The sequence below is a fragment of the Ostrinia nubilalis genome, chromosome 9 (genome assembly GCF_963855985.1).
Source record: "Ostrinia nubilalis chromosome 9, ilOstNubi1.1, whole genome shotgun sequence".
Lineage (NCBI taxonomy): Eukaryota > Metazoa > Arthropoda > Insecta > Lepidoptera > Crambidae > Ostrinia > Ostrinia nubilalis.
Window position 1 is genome coordinate 16,821,316 of NC_087096.1, and position 24,333 is coordinate 16,845,648.

Consider the following 24,333-nt stretch of genomic DNA (forward strand, 5'->3'; position numbering starts at 1 on the left):
TCATCATCATTTCAGCCATAGGACGTCCACTGCTGAACATAGGCCTCCCCCAATGACTTCTACATCGCACGATTGGTAGCGGCCTGCTTAATAATTAAACAAAGAAACATTATTACAAGTATTTCTCTAACTTTATCATCTACAGTGATTCACTTAAATATATTTCTGGTGTTCACAGGAACTCAAACGCGACTTTTACTATACATTTATATGTACTTACAGCTTGACATTTCGGCTGTGTTGCTACATCCGTGGTTACAAGGAGACTGAATAATAAATGAAGCGTTTGGGTCTCGTTGCTCTGTGTTTTACAATAATGGAACGCGAAAACTCAATTCCTAAAACTGCCACAAAACCACCAATAACATAGCTGTTTGCGAAAAATGTGCCTAAAAATTTATTTTTCGTAGGTAATTTATGTGTAAAAACTTGATGACAAATATTATGAGCCACCTTAATAATGCTTAAATTATTCATGATTTGTAAGTACCTAAGTACCTACGTGTCACACCTGAAATATTAGTAAGCTTTAAAAGTTTTGGTATATACCTGAACGAAGCCACTTAATTCAAAAAGTTATTCTTAACTGTGTAAATCTGTGTGAATATAGCAACTCAATATTTAGCAAAAGTTTTAAATAACTAAATTGCCGCGAAGTTGAAATCGGTACGGACGGCGTCGATGCAATTATTCAAATTGAGATCCAGATGTTATATTTAAATATTCCGCTTGAAGCAGCACGGGGTCCCGAATTCCATTTCTGTTCAGTACGGGAACATTGCGAAAACAAACTTTTTGCTTAGAATACATCGCCCTAAAATGTTTTGGGCCTTTTCTTCTGTAAATCTTCGTTGGTATTTCACTGCTTCCTTTTGAATCACGGAATCATTTTATTTTACAGTCAATTAGGTCGATCAAGCTTGCCATGAATGCTCCTGTATAAACAATAACATTTTTGTCTCCTATGGTCACACTTATAACCTAATGCATATTGGGTTCATTTACTACTAGACCACAACCTACCACAGAAGCATTTTTTTAAATATAGTCATAGTAACTTTATCATTTATCTACTCGAATTTGATTTCTTTTGTAAATATAGAATTTGATTCCAAGGGTTGATCGGATCATAAATAAAACCAAAAATCATTTCTCATACAAAACATCATCAAAGCCAGGGCTTAGACAGATAACCGCCACATCCATAACGGCCCGAATCGATCCAGCCAATCACGTTTAGCTGCCCCGCGGGACGCTCGGCGCGGGAATCGAACCTATCACCCGAAATGAGCGTTCGCAATGCACGGCCATGGATGGGCGGAATTTGAAGCTGAATTGTTTACGAACCTGTTTTGGTTGGTAACGCCATTAGCATATTTTAGATACGGTTGATTGGGCGGTGCCATATTTATGGGAGAGAGGGCGCTAATAAATACAAATGATTCTTTTACGTTAAAGAATTGACTGTAACTAAACTGAAGGTATTTGCTGTGCATTAGAAAAATCAAGGGTGGTTTTAAAACAACGCTACGATCAACGTCAGGTTGACAGATCAATGTATGTGGGTTTGTAAAAAAAATCAGGGTGACTGGTGAGATCACTGATCATGTATGTTTTCTTGGTCTATGTAGGTTTGCTTTCACGGCACAAGTTTCAGGATTTAAGTAACTTGACGAAGAGTCTAGTCTTTTCATGACTAATTTGGCAGAAAGATTAGCTTTACTCGTTGGCAACATAAAACTATGAAAGTCTAAAATTACCCAAAATTTAGTTCGTCTTTAGTATTCTTGTTTAGACAAGTTTGAATCTTCTTTCTTTTTTATTCTTTCACAAAATTCTAAATTATGTACCTAGTTAACTTCACAAATAATATTATTCTAACTAAAGAATAAGCAAAGTAGAACAAACAATGTAACGTAATGTTACTAAAAATATGTTACAAAGGACCTTTGAAGACAGGCTTACAGCCTAGGGCATCATAACTAGCAACCACTGAACATCTAAAACAAATAACAGTACATGTTCAGTATAAAGCTTTTATTCTATCTACATAAACTTATTTTATAAATAATTTATTTTTCGGCACAAATAACTGTTTTTGCGTATCGTGTGGGTGTTTCAGGATAAATTGATGTTTTATTGGGTCCGCTTATAACAAATACGCGTATTAGAGAGAGTGAAACATTTTGGATTGATAAAATATGAAATTAAAGACTTCATTGACGCTAGGTACTTAGAAAATTATTCCATCAAAGGATGTATGACACTAAGCAACTGGATTTATAGCCCGTGGGTCAGTTTAAATAAACAACTCTACCTCAGGTTTTAAGTTTATTGACAAGGATGATAATTAGCGGCTACATGTAAAAATATTTTTGGTGCGGCTGACTTAGCTCTTTGTTAAACAAAACAGTTATGTCTTTTCACTCTATCCTAAAAAATAAATTCAGAATAGAGTGAAAAGACCTCTTAACTAATTGAAGAAGGTGTCTCATTGATGTCAACATTAGTTCAGTTTACATTAAAGATTGATTTGGTGTTAACTGATATGATTTGATTCAAGAGAGTAAGCTCAATTGATTGTAAGACTGTTAAATTCTGGCGCTTAATTTTTCCTCACTTATCGCTTTTAAGGCACTCTCCAGAGATAAGTTAACTTCTACCTCAGGGTTCTAATTTTAACGGGAATAATTAGCGGAATTAGCGGCGATAGAGAAGCGCCGCGGGGATAAGGAGCCTAATTGAGTTCGATCGGACGATGCCGAGGCTATTTACATTCATTTACTGACTCTACCATGTCCATACTGATAAGTATCTGCACTAATAATGTTTTTGGTAAGTTACAGTGAACTAGGCAATGCTATCAATCGGTTTTAAATAATTTTTCCAATTGACTTTATAAAATTACTAGCGGCCTCCCGCGACTTCGTACCGGTGGATGCCGTTTAACCCCCTTAAGGGTGGAGTTTCGTAAAATCCTTTCTTAGCGGATGGCTACGTCATATTGACTGACAATAGTGACTGAGTTTCTTGCGCTTCTTCTTCTCAGCACTGGCCCATTTATTGTCCTGAAGCAGTGGTAGGGTTAATACAGGGACGTGTAAAAGTGCTTTTTTAAGCCTATTTACAGAAATAAATGAGTTTTATGAGTTTTTATAACATCTACCTATACCTACGTATGCCTTTCAGCCCGATCCCTCCAGTGGTTTGAGCTGTGCGTTGATCACTATGACAGTCAGTCAGTCAGTCACTATTTAGAAGATAGATTAGATAGATAATGATTATGATGAAAATACATAATAAAGATTTCAAATCAAATTAAAAAAAAAATAGTTCACTGGTAGAGTCGTGCATGCGTGTGTAAATTAAAATTTATTAGGCTTTATATTGTAGGAAATAGGTGCTGCAATTTGCGATAGCAGAAATGTTTTTATTGTTGTTGAATTGAAATTCACATCCACAGATTCGGTCTGTCACATCAAATATTCTACATCGTGACCTATCGACGGAAATCCACGCAGGCAGATACTAGTAAAATAACAATGCTCTGGTAGGGAAAGGGAATTTCGTCATTTTACTGATGGAATAGACTGCAATCTTTCAGCAAAATTAATGTCACACAATCACAACTTTGTGACAGTCCACCATCAGCACAAATCACGTAGTTCTTGCGAACCATCAGTACTCCGCCATCCAATCGGCAGTTTTCCGATGCGTTAAGCCCTCGCACATAATATGTAAAGCGGGTTACACACGGCGAGCGCTGCGGGACGACATTTCCCAATAAGCGTATGAAAGTAATACGTTTTGGACAGGAACAATGCTCGGGATGACCCCCGCGCGACGAGTTAGCACACTGCCTAATGTTCACAGGCTGAAGCGGTTAAATTTTAGATCATTCTGTTAAGAGATTCATATTTTGTAGCCTCACTTAAAAATAAACATGCTGTATTCCTAAAAACTCATTTTTAAAAGCCTTTTAATCTAGATGTTTCAATACCTATTCAAAATTGAAAAAAACTATAAGAGTTCCTTGTCAGGACTACGGAACCCTAAAAAGTAAAGGTTTTTTTGCATAATATCAAGCATTGAGCTTCATAATTTAATAAATGATTATTCAAAGGCATAACCAAAAAACATTACCCTCCTTACAGCACGCGGACAAAAAGGTCCGTAATTAGCTATTACCGCCCAAACCCGCAACTTGCTCCAGCCCATATCCGGTCGAGAGCCCTTCTGGGCTGCCATAAAATAAATAAACTCTATCGCAGCCTAGATTGGACATAAATCACCCCGAAATGTTTTATTAGCGGGAACAATGTGTCTTATCACCCCTATTTGGTATTACAATAGCTGTGTCGCGTAGTTTGTTTACAACATGTATGGGTAGATCAAACAATTTCAACGATTTTTTTATGATTTGATTCAAAATCATACAAAAGATATATTTTATTAACATAAATTAGCACAGGATTGGTTTTTTGAAAATGCAATGCTCCTCATTTCTCTATTCAGAGTCAAAAGTTCAAAAATCGAAGCTCATAATGAATTGTACATTAATTTAAGTATATTCTGCACACAACAATATAAAAATAACAAACGTCCAATATTGGTAACGTGCAGCAAAAACAGTTTCACAACAGAATACCGAATGTACCGCTCGGTTATTATTGTGTTTTTTTCAGAAACGTGCTTTGAAAAAACATTGTCTATCCAATACCTATAGAGAAAGATCTAGAGTACCTACCACTTTCTCTACAGCTAAAAAGCTGTACATAGCTAACAAAACCTTTTTTTATTAATATTTTACCTTGTTTAAAAAGAGTTTTCTTAAATAACAATATTCATAAAAATACAAACAAATAGGATAGGAAGTTTCACGCTTGTGTAAGTTTTTCAATATATGACATCACATTAGCTCCCCATGATGACTTCAAAATGAATAGCTATTTAATTTATTATTGCCATTGAATTCAAATGGGAGTAGACCTATGAGAAATAAATAATAGCGAAAGCTACGTTAGAATCTCGAGGCTGCGTTTGACAAGAACTAAATCTATAGAGCCTTTTCAACACGAGTGTCTCCAAAGCGCCTGATGTTTCTTTCCGGCTTGCATTAACCGTTAGAGCTTTGAGCCGCGCAGGCTGACTTTGTGCCGTTTGTGCCACGGCTTTACAACTACACGTTTGGTACAGCGTTTGACTTGATTTGATATTTTGTACAGACGCCGGCAAAATGGTTTCAAGTTTGTGCATAAAGTGCTAGTTTGAGATATAAGGTTTTAAACTTTCGCGTTCCTATTAAGACCCGTGTCTTACTATGCTAGTTTGAGAGTTTATAAGTAATTGATAGTGGAATGGGTTGCACCATCTTACTTTAAACCTTTACCTGGTAGTGGCAGAATTGTTGCCACCATATTTTGAATCTTATTGAGAAATCATAAGGTACAAAACTAATGAAAAATATTTTTCTCTATACCAGTTAAAGGGTTAACTTTGACAAACGTCATAAATCTATTAAACTCCATACAAAAAGCACCGGTTATCGTCATAGTTACCGTCAAAGTTAGGTGGTGCAACTCAGCCTAAGCATTTATGTGTTTGTGGTAAAAAAAACGCTTCAAACATTCTTCGATGCATCATTTTCATTATGCTGTTACATCTTTGATACTCTAACATGGGTAGATTTTTAAACAAATTGCTCAGCACCTTAAAACTAAGGCCTGATACGTCACAGATTTTTTTTTACATTTTGAAACATTTATTTATTTATTCAGTAACTCAATAGCTGTTTTATAATATTCATGTTAGTTTGATGAGCATTAAATCTAAGCCAATTAAAGAGTTTCCTAGCTGCTAAAATGTTATACATGCTAAATAAGTTTGTACATTATTACATTTATCAGGTAATGAGTAATGAGTACCAAGCGCTGCATGCTCAACCATGCCTATTTTGTTTTGTATCTTTGACTATCATTAAATAACCACATGTGCGCACGTCTGTACCGCTTTACTCCGAATCGAACGGCAGCTATTCAGCACCCAGTGCACTTTATGACGTACAATAAATATGCTGCTTCTGGAATATGCAATGAAGTCGTGTATGTCACTGTACAGATACCTACACGTGTATAAAGTGTACGTGTGACGTATTGTACATTGCAATAAATTCAGTGATACCTGTTCATTATGAAACCCGTTTCTTCAAGTTCGTAGATTCTTAGATACTATTCAGAATAATTAATGTAAATGCTCCATATCTATGCTAATTGCTAATAGTTGCTTAAGTAGTCAACTGATAATGGTAATAATATCTAAATTGTATCGGACTTTTTTATAAGATTTTAAACATTCACGTTATTAATACTTCATAATAATTGCAAGTTCTTACCTGAAAAACCTGAAAAGATAACAATTACAACTCTGGAACTGTAATAATATTACGCGCAGCATGTGGCCGGATTAGTTAGCATTTTGCATTATCCATGATCATAAATTCCTTTGGGAATCCACAGAATTACCTGGAACTGTTTTTACTTTGAAATATTGTAAAAATTTGTTTAAACATCTCACAAAAATATCCTGATGTATGGTTTTTTGTCATGTAGTCATTTAAAGTCAAAGGATATTAGTGAAAAATACTGGCATATTAATGATGTCAATCTCACGTTTATTAAAAGAAAAGACTAAGATAATTTCGCCTACGGAACCCTGGGGGCGTATAAAAGCGTCCTTCAAGACAAAACTGTCTCCGATCCGTCAGGGCGGACATCAATCTTGGATATTCCGCCCACGGAAATATGCCGCGCGACACCGATCCGATCGAGATACGTCTCCGTCGAACGAGCAGCGCCTTAAATCACTCGGAGGGGAGCTTTTTAAATTGTATCACCTTGGATTTTGGTTTACTGCCTGAACTAATTCTATTTTTATTAATATCGTAAATAGATTTTTAGTTTTTACGATTGCAATTTTAAAAAATGATTGCCTTATTTATTAAAACAGCGCGGCGCTGTTGTTCAGGTTGCGTTTTCAAGCACAAATAGCCCATTAAATAGTGCCTATGTTCAATAGTCACCATCATCATCATTGACGGGTGTATCATTTATATTCCTAAAGGCTCTACAGTTGGACAATTGGATAGTGGATTAGTGTACCACTTGCTTATTTATTAAGTAAGTAATAAATTAAAAAACTAAGTTCTCTTGCTCTTAGTACTAACCTTATTCCGTATTCCTGGAGAATAAATTACCCAAGTTAATGGATTGTGTTATGGACTGTTCCAGCTATCAATATTCGTTAGGTTTCGTCCCCCAAAAATAAGGTCTCAATATTGAGCGTACGTCACTCATTATTCATTTAGCCCCGTCATTGTGGCCGAAGTTCGCGGCATTTTCTTTTCAGTTTAATAAAAAGCTCCAACACAAAAGTCAGACTGTTTTAGGAGAAAATTTTCGAGCGACGTGCGGTGGGAATGATATATTGCCGCAGATTCCAGAGTGCCGGTGGAATGTGAATGGCTGCGAGATTGGGAGTCTCGTCTGGAGGTCTGGATACTGGTGGTCACCTTCGAATGACACGTATTAAAGGGGCAAAGACAGCAGGCTCATTAAGCTCATTTTGTTAACAAAGTGATTATAAAAATAAAAGACCATTAGCACTCTCGTACTGCCATGTTTAATATTATGAAACTTAATTCACAATGGAGCTTGATTAACTAGCTTTTTTTCTGTTACGAAACTACTAACTTACGAAGACATTAATAGACAACTACTTATGTAAAGCAAGCACGGGGCCATATTTGCATCTGCTTCGCGAAACCTGAACTTCCCCAATATCATAGAATAATGTAAATTAAATTATTGTCATCAAACTGTGTAGGTACATTTAAAAACAAGTGGAAGCTTGAGTCATTTATATTCCAAGCTTGTTTCCTTTTTATTAAGATACAATTTATAGCCGTCCGAGCAATCTGCCCCAAGTTTTTGTATGCTAAACTGTGCTTAGTGATATATTGGATGATCTAATTAAGAAATGATTTCCTTGCAGCTCTTGATCCTTAACTCTTAACACATAAATAACAACATTTCGACCTGAAAAATAAACACAGAGAAGAAATATTCAAACTACTTCACTTAATAATTATTTCTGTGTTTAATAACGACTCTCAAATCTATTTGAACTTCAGAGCCACGATCGACTCAGAGGTATAAGAAACACGTCAAAGGTGAAATACGCAGCTCAAAGGCAACAGATAAATCAACTTTACCTTGTTTTAGTTTTTCAATACGTTAAAAGCATCTTATCATTTGAGTCTATCAAAACAAAAAGCTTTACAAACAAGCTTTAAAAAGTTCTCTGAATTGTATTTATTGTTTACTGCATTTGTTCTAGGCAGTAATGCCTATTAACTAGTCAACGCTTAAGTAGTCTTTCAAAACATGTTTAAAGAGATTGATATATTGGCATAATACTTAGGCTGTGTTGCACCATCTTTACCTTTGACAAATAGTAAAAAATCTGTCAAAATCCATACAAAAATGACCGGTTATTGTTATTGTTACGGTTAAAATAAAGTGGTGCAACTCAGCCTTAGTAGGTATGAATAAATTAATAAACTGTTACTATCTACACATACTGTTCTCTCTTGGGCTTGTCTAAGTGCACTACGTGAACTCCAGCAACTCACTCGGCAAGGTACGAACTTCACTCTGAAGCAATTTAACTTTAAATTTTTCCAGGGAGGGTCTTAGCGAGCTAACTCCAGTTTTAAAGCCAATATTTTGACCGAGTAAGCTGATATCAAGAAGTTGTGCGAAAGCTCGTCAAACGGTGAATTAACAAGCTATTAACTATAGTTTTTGGCTCACAGTCGCCTTTGGCGTGTCGTAGCGTAGTGTAAACTTGTCATGACATTTTCTGATTTGACAGTCATTAAAATTTATGCGAGAATACTGTGTTGCATCGCAAGATGAAAGGCTTCAGATTCAGATATTTTCAGATACGATTACCCTATTAATTAAGTTTCAAAGTAGTAGACCTGCTCAAAATGTATTAAAACATGCTGTGGAGCGTCACGCATGTTTTTAGCTCGTATTAGATTATTTAATAGCGGCCGCCCGCGACTTCGTACGTGTGGATCCCGTTTTACCCCCTTCATCTATCTTACGCGGTTTAGATTTTTTCATACAAATGTTTTTCCCGTTAACTCCCGTTCCCGTGGGAATTTTGCAATATCCTGTTGTAACTAAGCTTTAAGTTTACTAAGATACCTGCATGCCAAATTTCAAGCGTCTAACTTAAGCGGTTTAGATTTTTCATACAAAAGGATTTTCCCGCTAATTCCCGTTCCCGTGGGAATTCCTAAGTATACCATAACCTGCCCATGCCCAGGAGTACGTAGAATCAATTGTACCAAGTTTCGTTAAAATCCGTACAGTAGTTTTTGTTTCTATAAGGAACATACAGACAGACAGAGAGACAAACATTTTACTGATTGCATTTTTGGCATCAGTATCGATCACTAATCACCCCCTGATAGTTATTTCGAAAGTATATTTCATAGCCCAGTCATTATAGTAAGTTCACCTCGGAATTCGAGATACCCAGCTGTAAGTCTGTAAATACTTGTATATTGACACCCTAAAAGTTGTCTCAAAACCTACATACCTAATGGTAGGGTGTAAGCAACTATTAAATTTCAAGGTCAACGGTCATAAAAATCGGTTTTTTGCGCTTTTTTTTAGAAATATCTCATTTCCTATGGGTTTTTTGCTATTTGTATTTATTATCAATATTGTAGAATACAAAATTCTCTACAAATTTTGTTAAAATTTTTTTTTTATACGGTGAACCGTTTTCGGGATAGAGGGCGGAGAGCGCGCGGTCACTGCATTACTTCAGGTCAACTTAAGCGGTTTAGATTTTTCATACAAAAGGATTTTCCCGCTAATTCCCGTTCCGGTGGGAATTTTGGGAATTCCTTGTTGTAACTAAGCTTTAATTTTACTAAGGTACCTACATGCCAAATTTCAAGCGTCTAACTTAAGCGGTTTAGATTTTTCATACAAAAGGATTTTCCCGCTAATTCCTGTTACAGTGGGAATTCCTAAGTATACTATAACCTGCCCAGGAGTATGAAGAATAATTGTACCAAGTTTCGTTAAAATCCGTAGAGTAGTTTTTGTTTCTATAAGGAACATACAGACGGACAGACAAACAGACAAAAATTTTACTGATTGCATTTTTGGCATCAGTATCGATCACTAATCACCCCCTGATAGTTAATTTGAAAATATATTTCATGTACAGAATTGACCTCTCTACAGATTTATTATAAGTACTAGCGGCCGCCCTCTATCTCGAAAACGGTTCACCGTATAAAAATTTTTTTAAACAAAATTTGTAGAGAATTTTGTATTCTACAATATTGATAATAAATACAAAAATAGCAAAAACCCATAGGAAATGAGATATTTCCAAAAAAAGCGCAAAAAAACGATTTTTGTGACCTTTGACCTTAAAATTTAATAGTTGCTTACACCCTACCATATGTAGGTTTTGAGACAACTTTTAGGGTGTCAATATACAACTATTTACAGACTTACAGCTGGGTATCTCGAATTCCGAGATTCTTACAACCTAATTTAAGCTTAAATGACTGGACTATCATGTACAGAATTGACCTCTCTACAGATTTATTATAAGTATAGATTTTTATCATTTAAGTCACTGTCATTTAGTCTTCACTCAGTCTAGAATTTATGTGTTAGGTAGTACCCTAATAATCTTCATCATGTATAATTTTGACTACTGCTAAATTGCTATGTTCATCGTGATTTCTATTTTCTCAGTGATATAATTTCATCTCGCAACATTCTCACATCCAGTTCGTGCTCAAATGAAGCGGATCGTTCGCATGATTAGCCCTACGGCAGCCTTACATAGAGCCAGTTGGTCTGGATAAGCCGCAAATTAAAATAGAAATACACCAAGTTACGAGTATATTAAGGTCTTACTTAATACTTTGTATCGAGACTGAGACTATCAAGGATTTTTTTATTTATCAGTCTATAAGTTAATTCACATTCAAAAAGACCTCTACATTTAGCTTAGCTCGCTTGGATACTACGTCATGTTCTATTGCAATAAAGTGTACCGTAACACGAGGTAAAGTTTTGACCAGTTGTAATACTTAAAAGAATGATAAAATGCATTAATGATGTTTTGCATTTTTTTTAATTCTCCTAACATAATTTGCCTAGATTAATCAGTTACGAAGGCAAAGTCTTATGCTTGAGAAATATTGCTAAAAATAAATTACGAGTAACATCAACGATAGCTGAATGTAGGTACTTATGAACATTATCTGATTCAGTAGCAATATATCTTTGTCTTTCGGTCTGACTAGCATTATTACGATTCCCGTCGTGTAATAAAATCGTCAATATTCAAACGGGATTGTACTGCAATATATTCTTTTGTTCGGCTGCTTGATTTTTATGTTGTCAATTCCTTCGAACGAAGACAGACATGTATCTTGATATCGTTTGACACAAATCACATTTTGTTTGCAGTATCTTAGTTTTAGTAACATTAGAGCTAGCAATCTGACTGTAGAAGTTAAGGTACTATACTATGCTATGCTCTACCTATTAGAGAATGCTTGCTTAAAAAACCGCCTCTTCAAAAACCTCAAGGTATTTTCTTAAAGCGCGACCTTATTAAAACATTTTATATTCATATTGTCATCTTAACCTAGTTACGGGTAGTCGGTCGCTTTTGAACATTCAACTACATCACAAAAGACATTTCTATGGCTTTTCGGTAACTAACTTTGATTGAACCTGACGCATCACTCAATCTTTGGATTTGTTAACCAATCACAGGTTTATATTTGTGTCGCTCTTCAAAGCTCTTTCAAGTACACAATCTTCACCCAAGGTGACTTCGTCTGTGTCTCGTGCACGACCGAAGTGAACAAGTTGTTTCGTAAAAACTGTTATAATTATTTTTCCTCACCTTTTGACTGCCATTCCAATTCTTCTCCCGATAAATTGCGGCCAAGTCTTTCATCCCCCGGGACTGAGTCCAATCTCGAGAATTGGGCCGTCGCGTCTCCTGTCCCCGAAATCATTATTTCCCCGTTAAGATTTGGGAGCGATCCGGGAATTACCGGAGGAATATTCGGAGCTTAGATTAATGTGTTTAAAAAAGATTCATCGAAACGGAACGTTCTCGACGTTTGTCGTTTTCGTTTACGATTGATTGCGCTAGAGTGCATTTTATTATGTGTGTGGGCTTGTTTTATAATACGTGTACTTATTTTTTCTTATTTTTTTATTGTGTACTAGCGGCCGCCCGCGACTTCGTACGCGTGGACTTCGTTTTACTCCATTAGGGGTGGAGATTCGTAAAATCCGCTCTTAGCATCTATAGCGCATACATTTTAAATTTCAACTCTCTTACTTTAAACACATAGGACTTTCATAATATAAACTTCCAACCCTCCTTTTATCTCCTTAGCCCCCGTAGTTGATTTCTAATGATACATTTTTAGTATATGTACCACCACCACCACCATTTCAGCCATAGGACGTCCACTGCTGAACATAGGCCTCCCCCAATGCTTTCCATGTGGATCGATTGGAAGCGGCCTGCGTCCAGCGCTTCCCTGCTACCTTTACGATGACGTCGGTCCACCTTGTAGGTGGAAGTCCCACGCTACGTTTTCCGGTACGCGGCCTCCATTCCAGAACCATTCTGCCCCATCGGCCATCAGTTCTGCGTACTATGTGCCCTGCCCACTGCCACTTCAGCTTGCTAATCCGTCGGGCTATGTCAGCGACTTTGGTTCGTTTACGGATCTCCTCATTTCTGATTCGATCTCGCAAAGAAACACCAAGCATAGCCCTCTTCATAGCACGCTGTGCAACTGAGCTTCTGTATAAGGCCTATAGTGAGAGGCCACGTTTCCGAGCCATAAGTTATCACTGGTAACACACATTGGTTATACACTCTAGTCTTCAGGCATTGAGGTATTTTGGACGAAAAGATGTTGCGTAGTTTCCCGAACGCTGCCCAGCCGAGTTGGATTCGACGATTGACCTCCTTCTCGAAATTGGACCTACCTAGCTGGATCGTTTGTCCGAGGTAGACATACCTATTACCTACTTGTCGACAATCTCGAGAATTGAGCTCCCAATTGAAACTGGGTAGGGCGCAACATGGACATTCGACATAAGCTTCGTTTTGTCCATGTTCATCCTCAGGCCTACCTGTTGGGAAAATCGAATAAGGTCTTCGAGCATTGTGCCAAGATCTTCCAACGATTCCACCGATGACCACAATATCGTCGGCAAACTGATGTGTACACAGTACCACAGTGTACCGAACAGTATATTATTATGTACACCTCCACAATATCTAGAGATCATAGTGAGCATACATTTTAAGTCTCAAGTCTCTTACTTTAAAAACCGAGGACTGCAATACAAACTTCTAACCCCCTTTTTAACTCCCATAAGGGTTGAATTTTGCAAAATTTCGTCTTAGTGACTACCTACGTTCTAAAAGGAGGTGGACTTACAGCGACAATTTAGTGTCCTTTGCTCTTAGAGTCCTTGGCTCCTTAAGAGCAAAATGACGATTTGTAAGAACTATTTATTAGTCCAAACAAATAAAGAAATTTTGACTTTGACTTTGACTTTGACTTTGAATATATTCTGTGCCTTTGATCACCCACGGATACGATGTCCTGGGTGGGCCAAGTGGACTCTAGTTAAATTATTATTTTAGTGTCCTTTGATCATCTACAAACAAATCACACCTCCTCTGAATAGTCACGTCATGTCCAATTGTTGTACTACATATTTTGTTTTGTAACATTTTTGATATTTTCTAAAAACCGCAATAAACAAATTGGACATGTATGTGACAATTCAGAGGTATGATTTATTTATAGGTGATTAAAGAACACTAAAAAAAAAATTAACTTGAGTCAACTTTGATCATCTTGGTGATCAAAGCCAGTGGAATAGACCATTAACCCCTATGAGAACTCTTTTGAGACTTCTAGTTTCTGAGACTTCGTGATGAGTGAGTGAGTCACTTATCAATGACCTTTCTTTCTACTAAAATTATACGCACCTATAGTAATTATCATTAAAATCAAATAAGTAAGTACCTACCAACCTAAGTAATTAAAATAAAGACCCTACCAAAAAATTAACAAATTACATACAGAAAACAAAAACGAAGTAATTCTTATCCTATTTAACTACAATCGCCCACGCGCCCATCCCATTTGTCCGCCGCTGAACCGTACCCTAATATTCATCTCGGTAGATGGCGGCACTTAATAAGAATTTGCAAGGAAGTTTGTAAAAAGTCACTAATTAACACTTTGATTTGCTCGTTTAAACACAGTGAATGATTCAAATAGGTACATACAGTGAATGGTTCAATTACATAAAATATCTTTATTTATTAAATTTTCAATATTATTTACGAACAGCGTTAGTCATAGTACATGTAATATTTAGTTACTAATTTACTAATGATGTCGATAGATGGCGTTTGACAGCTTTGCCTTCATGAATATTTACGTACCTCAAAAATTTTTGTCAGGCGCAAGAAGATTTTAACCAATGACGATAGATGGCGCTATTCCACGTCTTATGAAAATCCCAAATATTTTACGGGACCCTACTTTTTTCCAAAATAAAATTTAGCCTATGTTACTCGTGAGTTATGTAGCTTTCGAATGGTGAAAGAATTTTTAAAATCGGTCCAGTAGTTTTTGAGCCTATCCATTACAACTAAACAAACAAACAAAGTTTTCCTCTTTATAATATTAGTGTAGATTTAGGTCGCGGGAAGAGCCTGGATACGGACAGCGTAGGACCGTACGTACATGGTGGAAAACCTTGGAGGAGGCCTTTGTCCAGCAGTGGACGTCATTTGGCTGAAACGAACGAACGAACTTATTTTTAGAACAGATATTAATGCCCAAAACACTCTTTCCAATTTTCCTTCCTCTGATTCAAAGCATGTCATAAGACTAGATTGACATACGATACCGCTCTTATTCTTGCTTACTATACAAGATAAATTGACACAGGATGCAGTAGTTAATCAATCAAAGGGGTTCCGAGGTCGACATCATTATCTTGAGTTGTCAACAATTTGCTTCCGAGCAACGCCTACTCGAGGTTTGGGTTGGCGTAGAGTCTCGCTTACAGCGACAAAAATCTACTATGAACATTTTTGTAGGCGTTATTCAATACGGATTAAACAACACCATCAGTTAAACTGCATGAGCAGCGAAATGTCGTAAAGGCTTGATTTTACAGTAACATACACCAATTAAATCATGCAAGATACACTGTAAATGATTCTATGACATGTCATGGAATTTATATCGTCATAACATAATAGGTATTATGGCTATAAATAGCCAGTTCCTTCGTGGTTGAGGATTCCGGGTGAAGCTCGCTTCCACCTTCGGCCTGATCGTCACTTACCATCAGGTGAGATACAGGCCAAAAGCTTCCTCGTTGTGGATAAAAAAAAATCTTATTCTAATAAATGTTATACCAAAGGTAAAATTCACCCTGACCCTTCACGATCCTAAAGATAAGTCTTATTATGTAGTGTACTAGAGAACCACTTACCGCTCCCACAAGGGCTCCACCCGCTCTCTAGTGGTTGGTACCTATTAAATGCTCGAAACTTGCAACTTGTCGGGTTTGCTGGTGTCTTTGCGAACTTTACCACCCTTATTTAAGTTCAAATTGAAGCTCAAGTATCAGGTTTTGTTGCGACGGCTCCGTCTTTGAGGTTTTGGTTTGTGGCACTGGTAAATAGCGGCGGTTCTTGTTACTTGGAGTCCCGTAGATTTTGTCCGTGTAGTTCTGCATTATGAGATCAAAGTTTACACCAATACTCAAATTGCGAAAGTATTTTTATCAGTCCATATTATCTGAATGTTTATTATAAATGAATTTGGTTTTATGAATAATTAGTTTAGGTTGAAGAGAGATTCATTTTGCTACAAAAAATTAGTAGTAAAAGAAAAGTGAAGTATAAGTGCGTTTGTTCATTTGGATGTAGGCGAGAAATAAAAATCTTTTAGGTACCTATCTAAAATATACCTATATTTTACGACAGTGTTTTTGATTTCAGTCCGACAAATAATTTAAGTCAAGATAGGTAATCATATTTTTATTTATGAAACTAAGTTAGTTATCGTTATTCTTTTATTGTTGCCGGTTTTCCCAAAAAAAATGTGTACGAAGTAAAATATTATAATTATCATATCAGTTGATAAATCAATCAATTTTTTCAAAGTGAAGATTATAATCATCATCAATCAAGTAGGTATCTGATCGTTATGATAAGTTGAAAGGAGTTGCTAGCCAAAAAAATAAGATTCGTTTTCGATTCGAAAAGTTCTCCTTATTTGTTATACTTTTAAAATTGTTCCAATTCAGAGTTCCATTACTGTCAGTGTTTATTATTTACTACTTCACTACATTTTTGTGCAATATCTCGCACGGTCGCGCTTTTCATCTGATATATTTCTCGATGAGCCGTTTATTTTTTTTTCATGTGGTGACGAGATCAAGTGATTAAACACCAATTTATTTTATACTAATCATAATAATTGTAGAAATATACCTCCCAGATTTTGTATTGTGCAGATAAGTTGGATGTAGGTATGTTTTGCCGCTTATGCCCGCGGTTTCGCTCTCATGAAATTCAGTTTGTTGATTTTAAGATGTATGTAGTGCATATTTTTCAATATACCTAGCTATTAGCACAAACAGTTGTAGAACTGCTTATTCATAGATGTATTAGAAGTACCTACATCTAGAAAGGGCTATTATTTATTTATTTTTCAATGCCATACAATTATTACACATGGCAAACTTAAAACTTACTTTAAATTAGTATCAATTTCCAGAAATCTCATAATTTATAATAATAGCTTATTTTTAGTATTGTAACAATGCTTAAATCTTATCACTCAACGATAAAATTACGCGTGAACGAGTATACTTAATGGGTACTATATAAGATAATGCACACAAAATGGTTTAGTGTTGCATTGAATCTATATCTTTCTACGTCGCATATAATAAAATATTTTTAATAATGGAAAAGGAAATAAAAAATAAAGTGGCTATTGTAACTGGAGGCAGTAGAGGAATAGGATCTGCGATAGTTGAAGAATTTTTATGCCATGGTGCCAAAGCAGTTGTGATAGTTGATACAGAAGAAAGTCAAGGCATCAAACTGATGGAAAAACTTAATATACAATATGGTGATGGGAAAGCTATATTTTTCAAAGCGGACGTCACTAGAGACCTAGACGAAATTTACAAAAAAGTCGTGGAAAAATACCAAACTATAGATATCCTTGTGAATAATGCTGGAATAGTAGACGAAACCTCAATCAGAAGAACATTAGATGTGAACACTATTGCGACGGTTGAATGGTCTATGAAGTTTTTAAATCTTATGAGAAAAGATAAAGGAGGAAATGGTGGAACTATTTTGAACATAGCTTCCATTTATGGCTATACTGTTGATCCGGTGGTGCCCTTTTACAAAACTTCAAAATTTGCAGTTATGGGTTTCACGAGGACATTGGGACATGTCAAAAACTACGAAATAACAAAAGTAAGAGTATTTGCACTTTGCCCAGGATTGACTAGGACGTCTTTAAACGCAGCCGGAAAATTATATACGTTGGACTTTCTGGAAGAAGTAACCAGAAATGTAATATCAACAGTGTCATATCAAGAGAAAGAAGACGTCGCAAAAGCCGCAATCGAGGCATTCAAAACTGCCCAAAGTGGTTCGGCGTGGAGTATCATTAATGGTGAACCAATACAAGAGATAGTGTAAATTTTTGAGTTGACAACAATGTTAAACCGTTCACAGTATCAAAAAATTGACAAACTTATCATAATAATAAAAGATAATACTTAACGATAACAATGTTTACCACTATACATACTTATATCAACTAGTGATAAGTAAATCGCGAATGTTAAAATAAAATAAATGATAAATCAGTACATTATTACTATAACATACTAATAGACGTACCTACTTACAATGAGTGCTGACATAAAGAATAAGATTGCAGTCGTAACTGGAGGTGCTACAGGAATTGGCTATGCAATAGCTGAAGAGTTTCTCAACCAAGGAGCTAAAACTGTTTTCATTGTTGATCTCAATGAGAATCAAGGTACTGAAACGGCAAAAACACTTAACACAAAATACGGGGATGCAAGAGTTGTGTTCATTAAATGTGATGTCACCAAAGATTTGGACAAAGTCTACGACGGTATTATTAGCAAATGTCCTAGTATTGATATTCTTGTAAACAATGCAGGCATTTTAAATGAAAACTCTATAAGGAAAACTATTGAAACTAATACTGTGGCAACAGTGGAGTGGTCCATGAAATTTTTAGAAAATATGAGAAAGGACAAAGGTGGAAAGGGGGGTGTTATTTTGAACTTGGCATCAATTTATGGGTATATGGTTGATGAGCATGCGCCTTTTTACAAAGCTTCAAAACACGCCGTTATGGGTTTTTCAAGGACGCTAGGACACGCCACAAACTATAATGTTACTGGCGTGAAAGTTCTTGTTATTTGTCCAGGGATAACAAATACAGATATACTTATGGACATAAGATCTAATGAAGCACTTGCCTTTAATGAACAAGGATTCCAGGAAGCAGCAAGTACTATGCCAAGTCAAGAGAAGGAAGATGTGGCCAAAGCAGCAGTGAAAATTTTGGAAAACGGCCGAAGTGGCTCTGCTTGGAGTATAATCGGCGGAGAACTACAATTAGTAGAATAGTAAAATGTATTTCACCTATTTTCATAACTTAATAAAGGATAATACTAAGGACAAATGATATCGTTTCAATTAACTCTTTAATTTATGTAATTTTATAATATTGAATCCTTACTTTTTTCGCTACAGATAATTGTAATAACATACAATTATTATTAACTTTAAAAACCTACTTTTAAATTGTAATTTGTTGTTTTAGTTGTCCTAATTTTAACTTTCTTAGCTACCTACTCAGTTTCCACCTATGTAGTTTCATCAGGCCTCCGTCACTCGCCTATGGCGGCCGAGATAATTACCTACAGCGCGCGACAACTTCAAGTTGCAAATCAGTCAGGGCCGCCACGCACCTGTGAACACACGCGTATTTCTATACACGCTCGGTCAATCATCGTCGCAATCAAGTTTTATTGTTCCAACAGCACTGTTATTCTTCTTTAATGAAAAATCGAAATATTTAGGAAAAATAATTTGTTAGGGATACATTAAGTCCGCTACAGAGCAATAAACACAGTGGTTGGTAGTAACATAATAAATATATTGGTATCAAAGCACACGTAGAATATTTACAATAGAGAGTTCGGCACAGCCATTACACAGCTAAAGACAACATCACATTTGAATATAAATGTCAGTTCTATCATAGCGGTTCCAGCTAGCCAGCTCTACGTTATACAGCATGAAGGTGCTCATCAACACACCCCCTCAACTCATGCTTTATACAAGGCACTAGAGTACGCGCAACCCTAACCCTTTACTCAGCAAGTGATGCCTTATACGAGGCAAAGGTTTGGTGAAAATATCTGCCAGCATATTTTCAGTTGCCAAATGTTCTAAAGTTATCGACTTATTGTCACGCAGCACATCCCTTATAAAGAAATGCCTAATGTCGATGTGCTTACTTTTCGCGTGATAAACACCGTGATCTTCAGCTAGACAGATAGCAGCCAAGTTATCAGCATGCATGCTTACCTTAGACCAATGGTGAAGACCAAGTTCCTTCAGTAAGCCATTCAAATACACTGCTTCTTTCATAGCTTCCGCTAAACTTACAAATTCAGCCTCACAAGTCGACGTCGCAACGATGCGTTGCTTTTGTGATGCCCATGAGATACCTGCTCCGCCTAAAATGAAAACATAGCCGGTAAAAGATCGTCTATCTGTTTCACAGTTACCCCAATCTGCATCCGCATAACCTTGAATGCACTTACCCATCGGTTTAAATGTTAAACCCTGAGTAATCGTACCTTTTAGGTACCTAAGGATCCGCTTTGCAGCTCTCCAATGAGTTTCCTGAGGATTCTCTGAAAATTGTGCGAGTTTTGCCGTCGCGTTCGCAATATCTGGTCTAGTCGCTACGCTCAAGAACATAAGTGCCCCTATGAGTTCTCGGAACGGAAAAGACTTTCCTCCTTCATCCTTCTCTTTGCCACTCATAGCTATCTTTCCCATCTCCATTGGAGTTTGTACAGGACTACAGTCCTCCATGTTAAATCTCTTCAAAATGGTCTTTACATATCTCTCCTGTGACATGTGATATTCATTACCATTTTTCTTTATGTCGATCCCTAGACAAAAGGTTGCTTGGCCAAAGTCCTTTAGTTCAAACCTCTTTGCCAGTTCCTGCTTGAATTTATTTATGGTTTCTCTCTTGCGTGAAGCAATTAATATATCATCAACATAGATAACGACAAATAGGTCTGCTCCATTATTGTCACATTTATGATACATACAAGGTTCACTCACTGTTGGTCTCAAACCCATTTCTCTAAGTTTCATGTCCAGCTTCATATTCCACTGTCTTCCAGCTTGCTTGAGACCATATAACGACTTCTTCAAAAGACAGGTGTCACCCCCTGCTTTCATATTCTCAAGCATATTCACAGCTCTTTTGCCTATTTCGCTTTTTCTGCCATCCAAGCTTATCAGCTTTTCTAAACTTTCTTTCAGCAGTTCTGGAATTCTCATATAAATATTCTCATCAAGATCTCCATTTAAATAAGCAGTATTTATATCTATCTGATCTATGTCCATGCCCATTTCAGCTGCTAAAGCAATCAATAGACGAACCGTTGCTATCCTAGCAACTGGGGCGAATGTCTTGAAGTAATCCAGACCATGTTGTTGACTATATCCTTTCGCGACAAGCCTGGCCTTCTTCTTTTCTGTTAAATCAACATTTACCTTCGTTGTTAACACATATCGACATCCAATGACATTTCGATCAGGTGGTTTCTTTACTATTTTCCATGTATCATTCTTCACTAAACTTCTTAACTCTGATAAAATTGCTTCTTCCCATTTGACTTTTTCATCACTTCCCAAAGCTTCCTTCAAAGTTGTCTCAATAGCTCCAGCAAAATCATCACAGTCACCATATTCTTCTTCCTGTGACTCACTGTCACTATTCTCTGTTTCTCTAACTTCAACCATATTAAAGATTTTTCGGGGGCGCCCAACGTGTCCTCTCTCAATCCTAGGTCTTCCAGGGCCTCTTCTCAAAGTGATATTCCAGTCAAATGTCTCATTTCTATCAGTAGTACTAGTAACTTCCGTATCTTCTGTGTTTAGTTCGTTTCTGAACGGTACATCTTGAGATCGATCTATTGGAACTTGAATATTCGAAGGTTGATCACTAAAGTGTGAACTACATTGTCTGTTGGACAATTCAAACTCGATAGTCTTCCTTTTATCAACACTATCTTGTTCACATTGCAGCTCAATAGATGGTTCTTTCAAAACTTCACTTTCAGTTTTCTTATCTTCCTGAAACTTGACGTCTCTTGACACCACTATTTTTCTTTTCTCGGATATCCACACCCTATAGCCACCAGATTCAGCCGGGTAGCCCACAAAAATGCCGGGAGAACTTCGTGCTGCGAACTTATCCTTTCCTGGCTCCTTTTCCAAAACATGAACTTTCGCACCGAATGTTCTGAAATAACCAATATTTACAGGTTTATTAAAAAAATTTTCATATGGAATTTCTCCATTCAAGCTGCTAGTCGGACATCTGTTACGCAAATAACACGCGGTTGCAATAGCTTCCGCCCAAAAACTTGCTGGTAGACCAGAGGATAATAACATACATCTTGCCTTCTCCAGTAAGGTGCGATTCATCCGTTCTGCAATTCCATTACTCTGCGGTGAATACGGCGTAGTCAACCTCCTTTTTATTCCGGTCATTCTCACGATTAAGCGTTCTCAGCCTAATTACCATATCATTTTTGAAATTTGGCTTAATTGACTTAAACGCATTTAAATATAAAATACATGAAAAGTACGAATTTAACAATCGTAAAGGCGTCAAATTATTCCAAGCGGTTTTCGCGTAAATGAGACCCAAAAATTTTATGGTCACGGTAATTATATAAGGCTAATACTTAATCTAACGGTAATTAGAAAAGATATGTAAACTAGCAAGAAAACAACATATTGCATTGATAAATTTGTATATAAATATTAGCGTCATAAAAAACGCTGTAGATACACTTAATAACACTTTGCAAAAAGAAAAACACTAATTTCTATTATTTATCGTATCAAGATATTTTAGTATCTATACTGCAAGAATCGAGGCTATAACAGGAACACTTAGTTTCAGCAAGAAGGGGCTACGTGTCACATTTGAAATGAGAGCATTTAGCTGAATCAGAATTTTTCATCATTTATTTGATTTAAATGTGGTACAAACGATTTAACGTACCGATAATGGATCAGGAGGTCTCACAAATTTGACTTTTCGAATATGCGTATATCGAAATTAATTAATGATATAAGTTATTTTTCGTCTTTTTAATCTATCTGCGATCAGCCATCACCCATTATCAGATTAAATTGAATTTGTAATAATGACAGTTCCAGCTCAGCATATTTCATGATTTGTCACCTCGATTCTTTTACAATAAGTTTTCAGATTGATGCTATTCGCTTTCTCCTGAGCTTAAATGCAGAATTCTCAGAATTTAGAATGGATGCAGCAAATAGATTTCATGAAGGTCTAGTCTTTGGTTGTAAGCTTTACAGGAATATTCTACACCCTCTTTGACGTTTGGTATCACTTCAGTGGACTTTGTAAACCAAGGTGCACAGCTCAAGATTTTTAATACTTTATTTTGAAAACGTTTAAGTATTTCTAAATTTGCGAGGCTAAGTCGATGCCTTATGTCTACATGGGTCTTAGGATGCATTTGTATATAGTTTGTTCTCCAAGCTTCTTCTGTCCAGTATCCATGCATATCACGAAGTTTTTTCTATGCATAACAAAGAAGGTAGGATGCAGTTTAGGATGGTACCTACAAAGTGCCTATACACTCTTGTCTTGAATAGTCGCATAATCATTGTCTGTTGATTAATTTGTTCCCTTTTGTTCTTAATGTGATCACGCCAGGTAAATGTTACTATTGGACAATCTCATCTTCTTAGGGCAAAGGTAATATGGACATATTTTAATGGTATTATATTAGAATTAATTAATGATTTGACATGTTAATATCAATTATATTAATAGTAAAAATAAATTTTTGGTACGAGACATATTTTACGCAGGGGTGACGTCTCCTGGCCATCAGGAAGCCCCGATTTCACTCCAGCTAACTTATTTTTGTGGGGTCACCTTAGGGGTTAAAATATACTTTTAATTCCAACAACCATGCAGCAACTGAAGCTGAACATTCGTCATGAAATCGAATCTATTTCGAGGTTACTTTAACGAAAGCTTTTCAAAATGTTGATGTTAGATTGGAAGAAAAGTTCGTAAAGTTGTTATGCGAAAGTCTAGGTATATTTCATATTTTATCGTCGTACTTATTCAATCGTGAGTGCAATTTGTAGGTAATAATGTCATGCAACGGTGATTATAAATATATGGTAATTAGTACATGGAAATTATAAAACGATAGTTTTTCTTCAAAATTTCCAAAATCTTCAGCGTATGCAAATACTGTCTTACTACAACGCATGAAGGCCAAAGTAATGAATTTATTTAAATTAACAACGTGGATCTACCTTCAAAAATCGAGTATAATAATAAGGACATGGTAAATAGAAAAATTGAAAACCAAAGATATGGTAATTATACTCTTACGCAATTCATCGACGGTACGCCAACGCAATAGACGTCTACTTGCTAACAGGTCTTAGAACTAACTAAGGGCTCGCGCCGCGCGCGTAAATGATGTGTCAAATATTATTATTTAGGCTTGTGTGCCCAAAAACAGAATACGTCACGGGAATTAGGACTTTCGCTCGGACAGGCAGTTTTTTAATTGTAATTATTTACAGAATGGTTCTATTGAATAGATATTTTGCTATGCATAAGACAATCTTTTGTACTCTTTAAAATGTAGAATGGAGTGAACCAAATCTATACGACATAAAAGTTACAACCAACTTTTAACATTAAGTCGGTGTGCGGACGCGTAACGGTAATTAGAGAACAGAGGTTCATGAAATTAA

The 24,333-nt window shown here is 36.3% G+C and overlaps 1 protein-coding gene and 1 long non-coding RNA gene across 2 annotated transcripts; one reads left to right on the forward strand and one right to left on the reverse strand.

Moving 5' to 3' along the window:
* The first annotated feature begins 17,923 nt into the window (after nucleotides 1-17,923).
* LOC135075060 (15-hydroxyprostaglandin dehydrogenase [NAD(+)]-like) lies at nucleotides 17,924-18,937 on the forward strand. Its single transcript, XM_063969425.1, has one exon. The coding sequence runs from the start codon at nucleotides 18,127-18,129 to the stop codon at nucleotides 18,880-18,882; it is 756 nt and encodes a 251-aa protein (XP_063825495.1). The 5' UTR covers nucleotides 17,924-18,126; the 3' UTR covers nucleotides 18,883-18,937.
* Nucleotides 18,938-21,671: 2,734 nt separating this feature from the next.
* Nucleotides 21,672-22,056, reverse strand: LOC135075061 (uncharacterized). The gene is made up of 2 exons (XR_010257958.1): nucleotides 21,966-22,056; nucleotides 21,672-21,811 (listed from the first exon to the last, which is right to left on the reverse strand). It is a non-coding gene; the product is annotated as an uncharacterized LOC135075061 (long non-coding RNA).
* Between the last annotated feature and the right edge of the window lie 2,277 nt (nucleotides 22,057-24,333).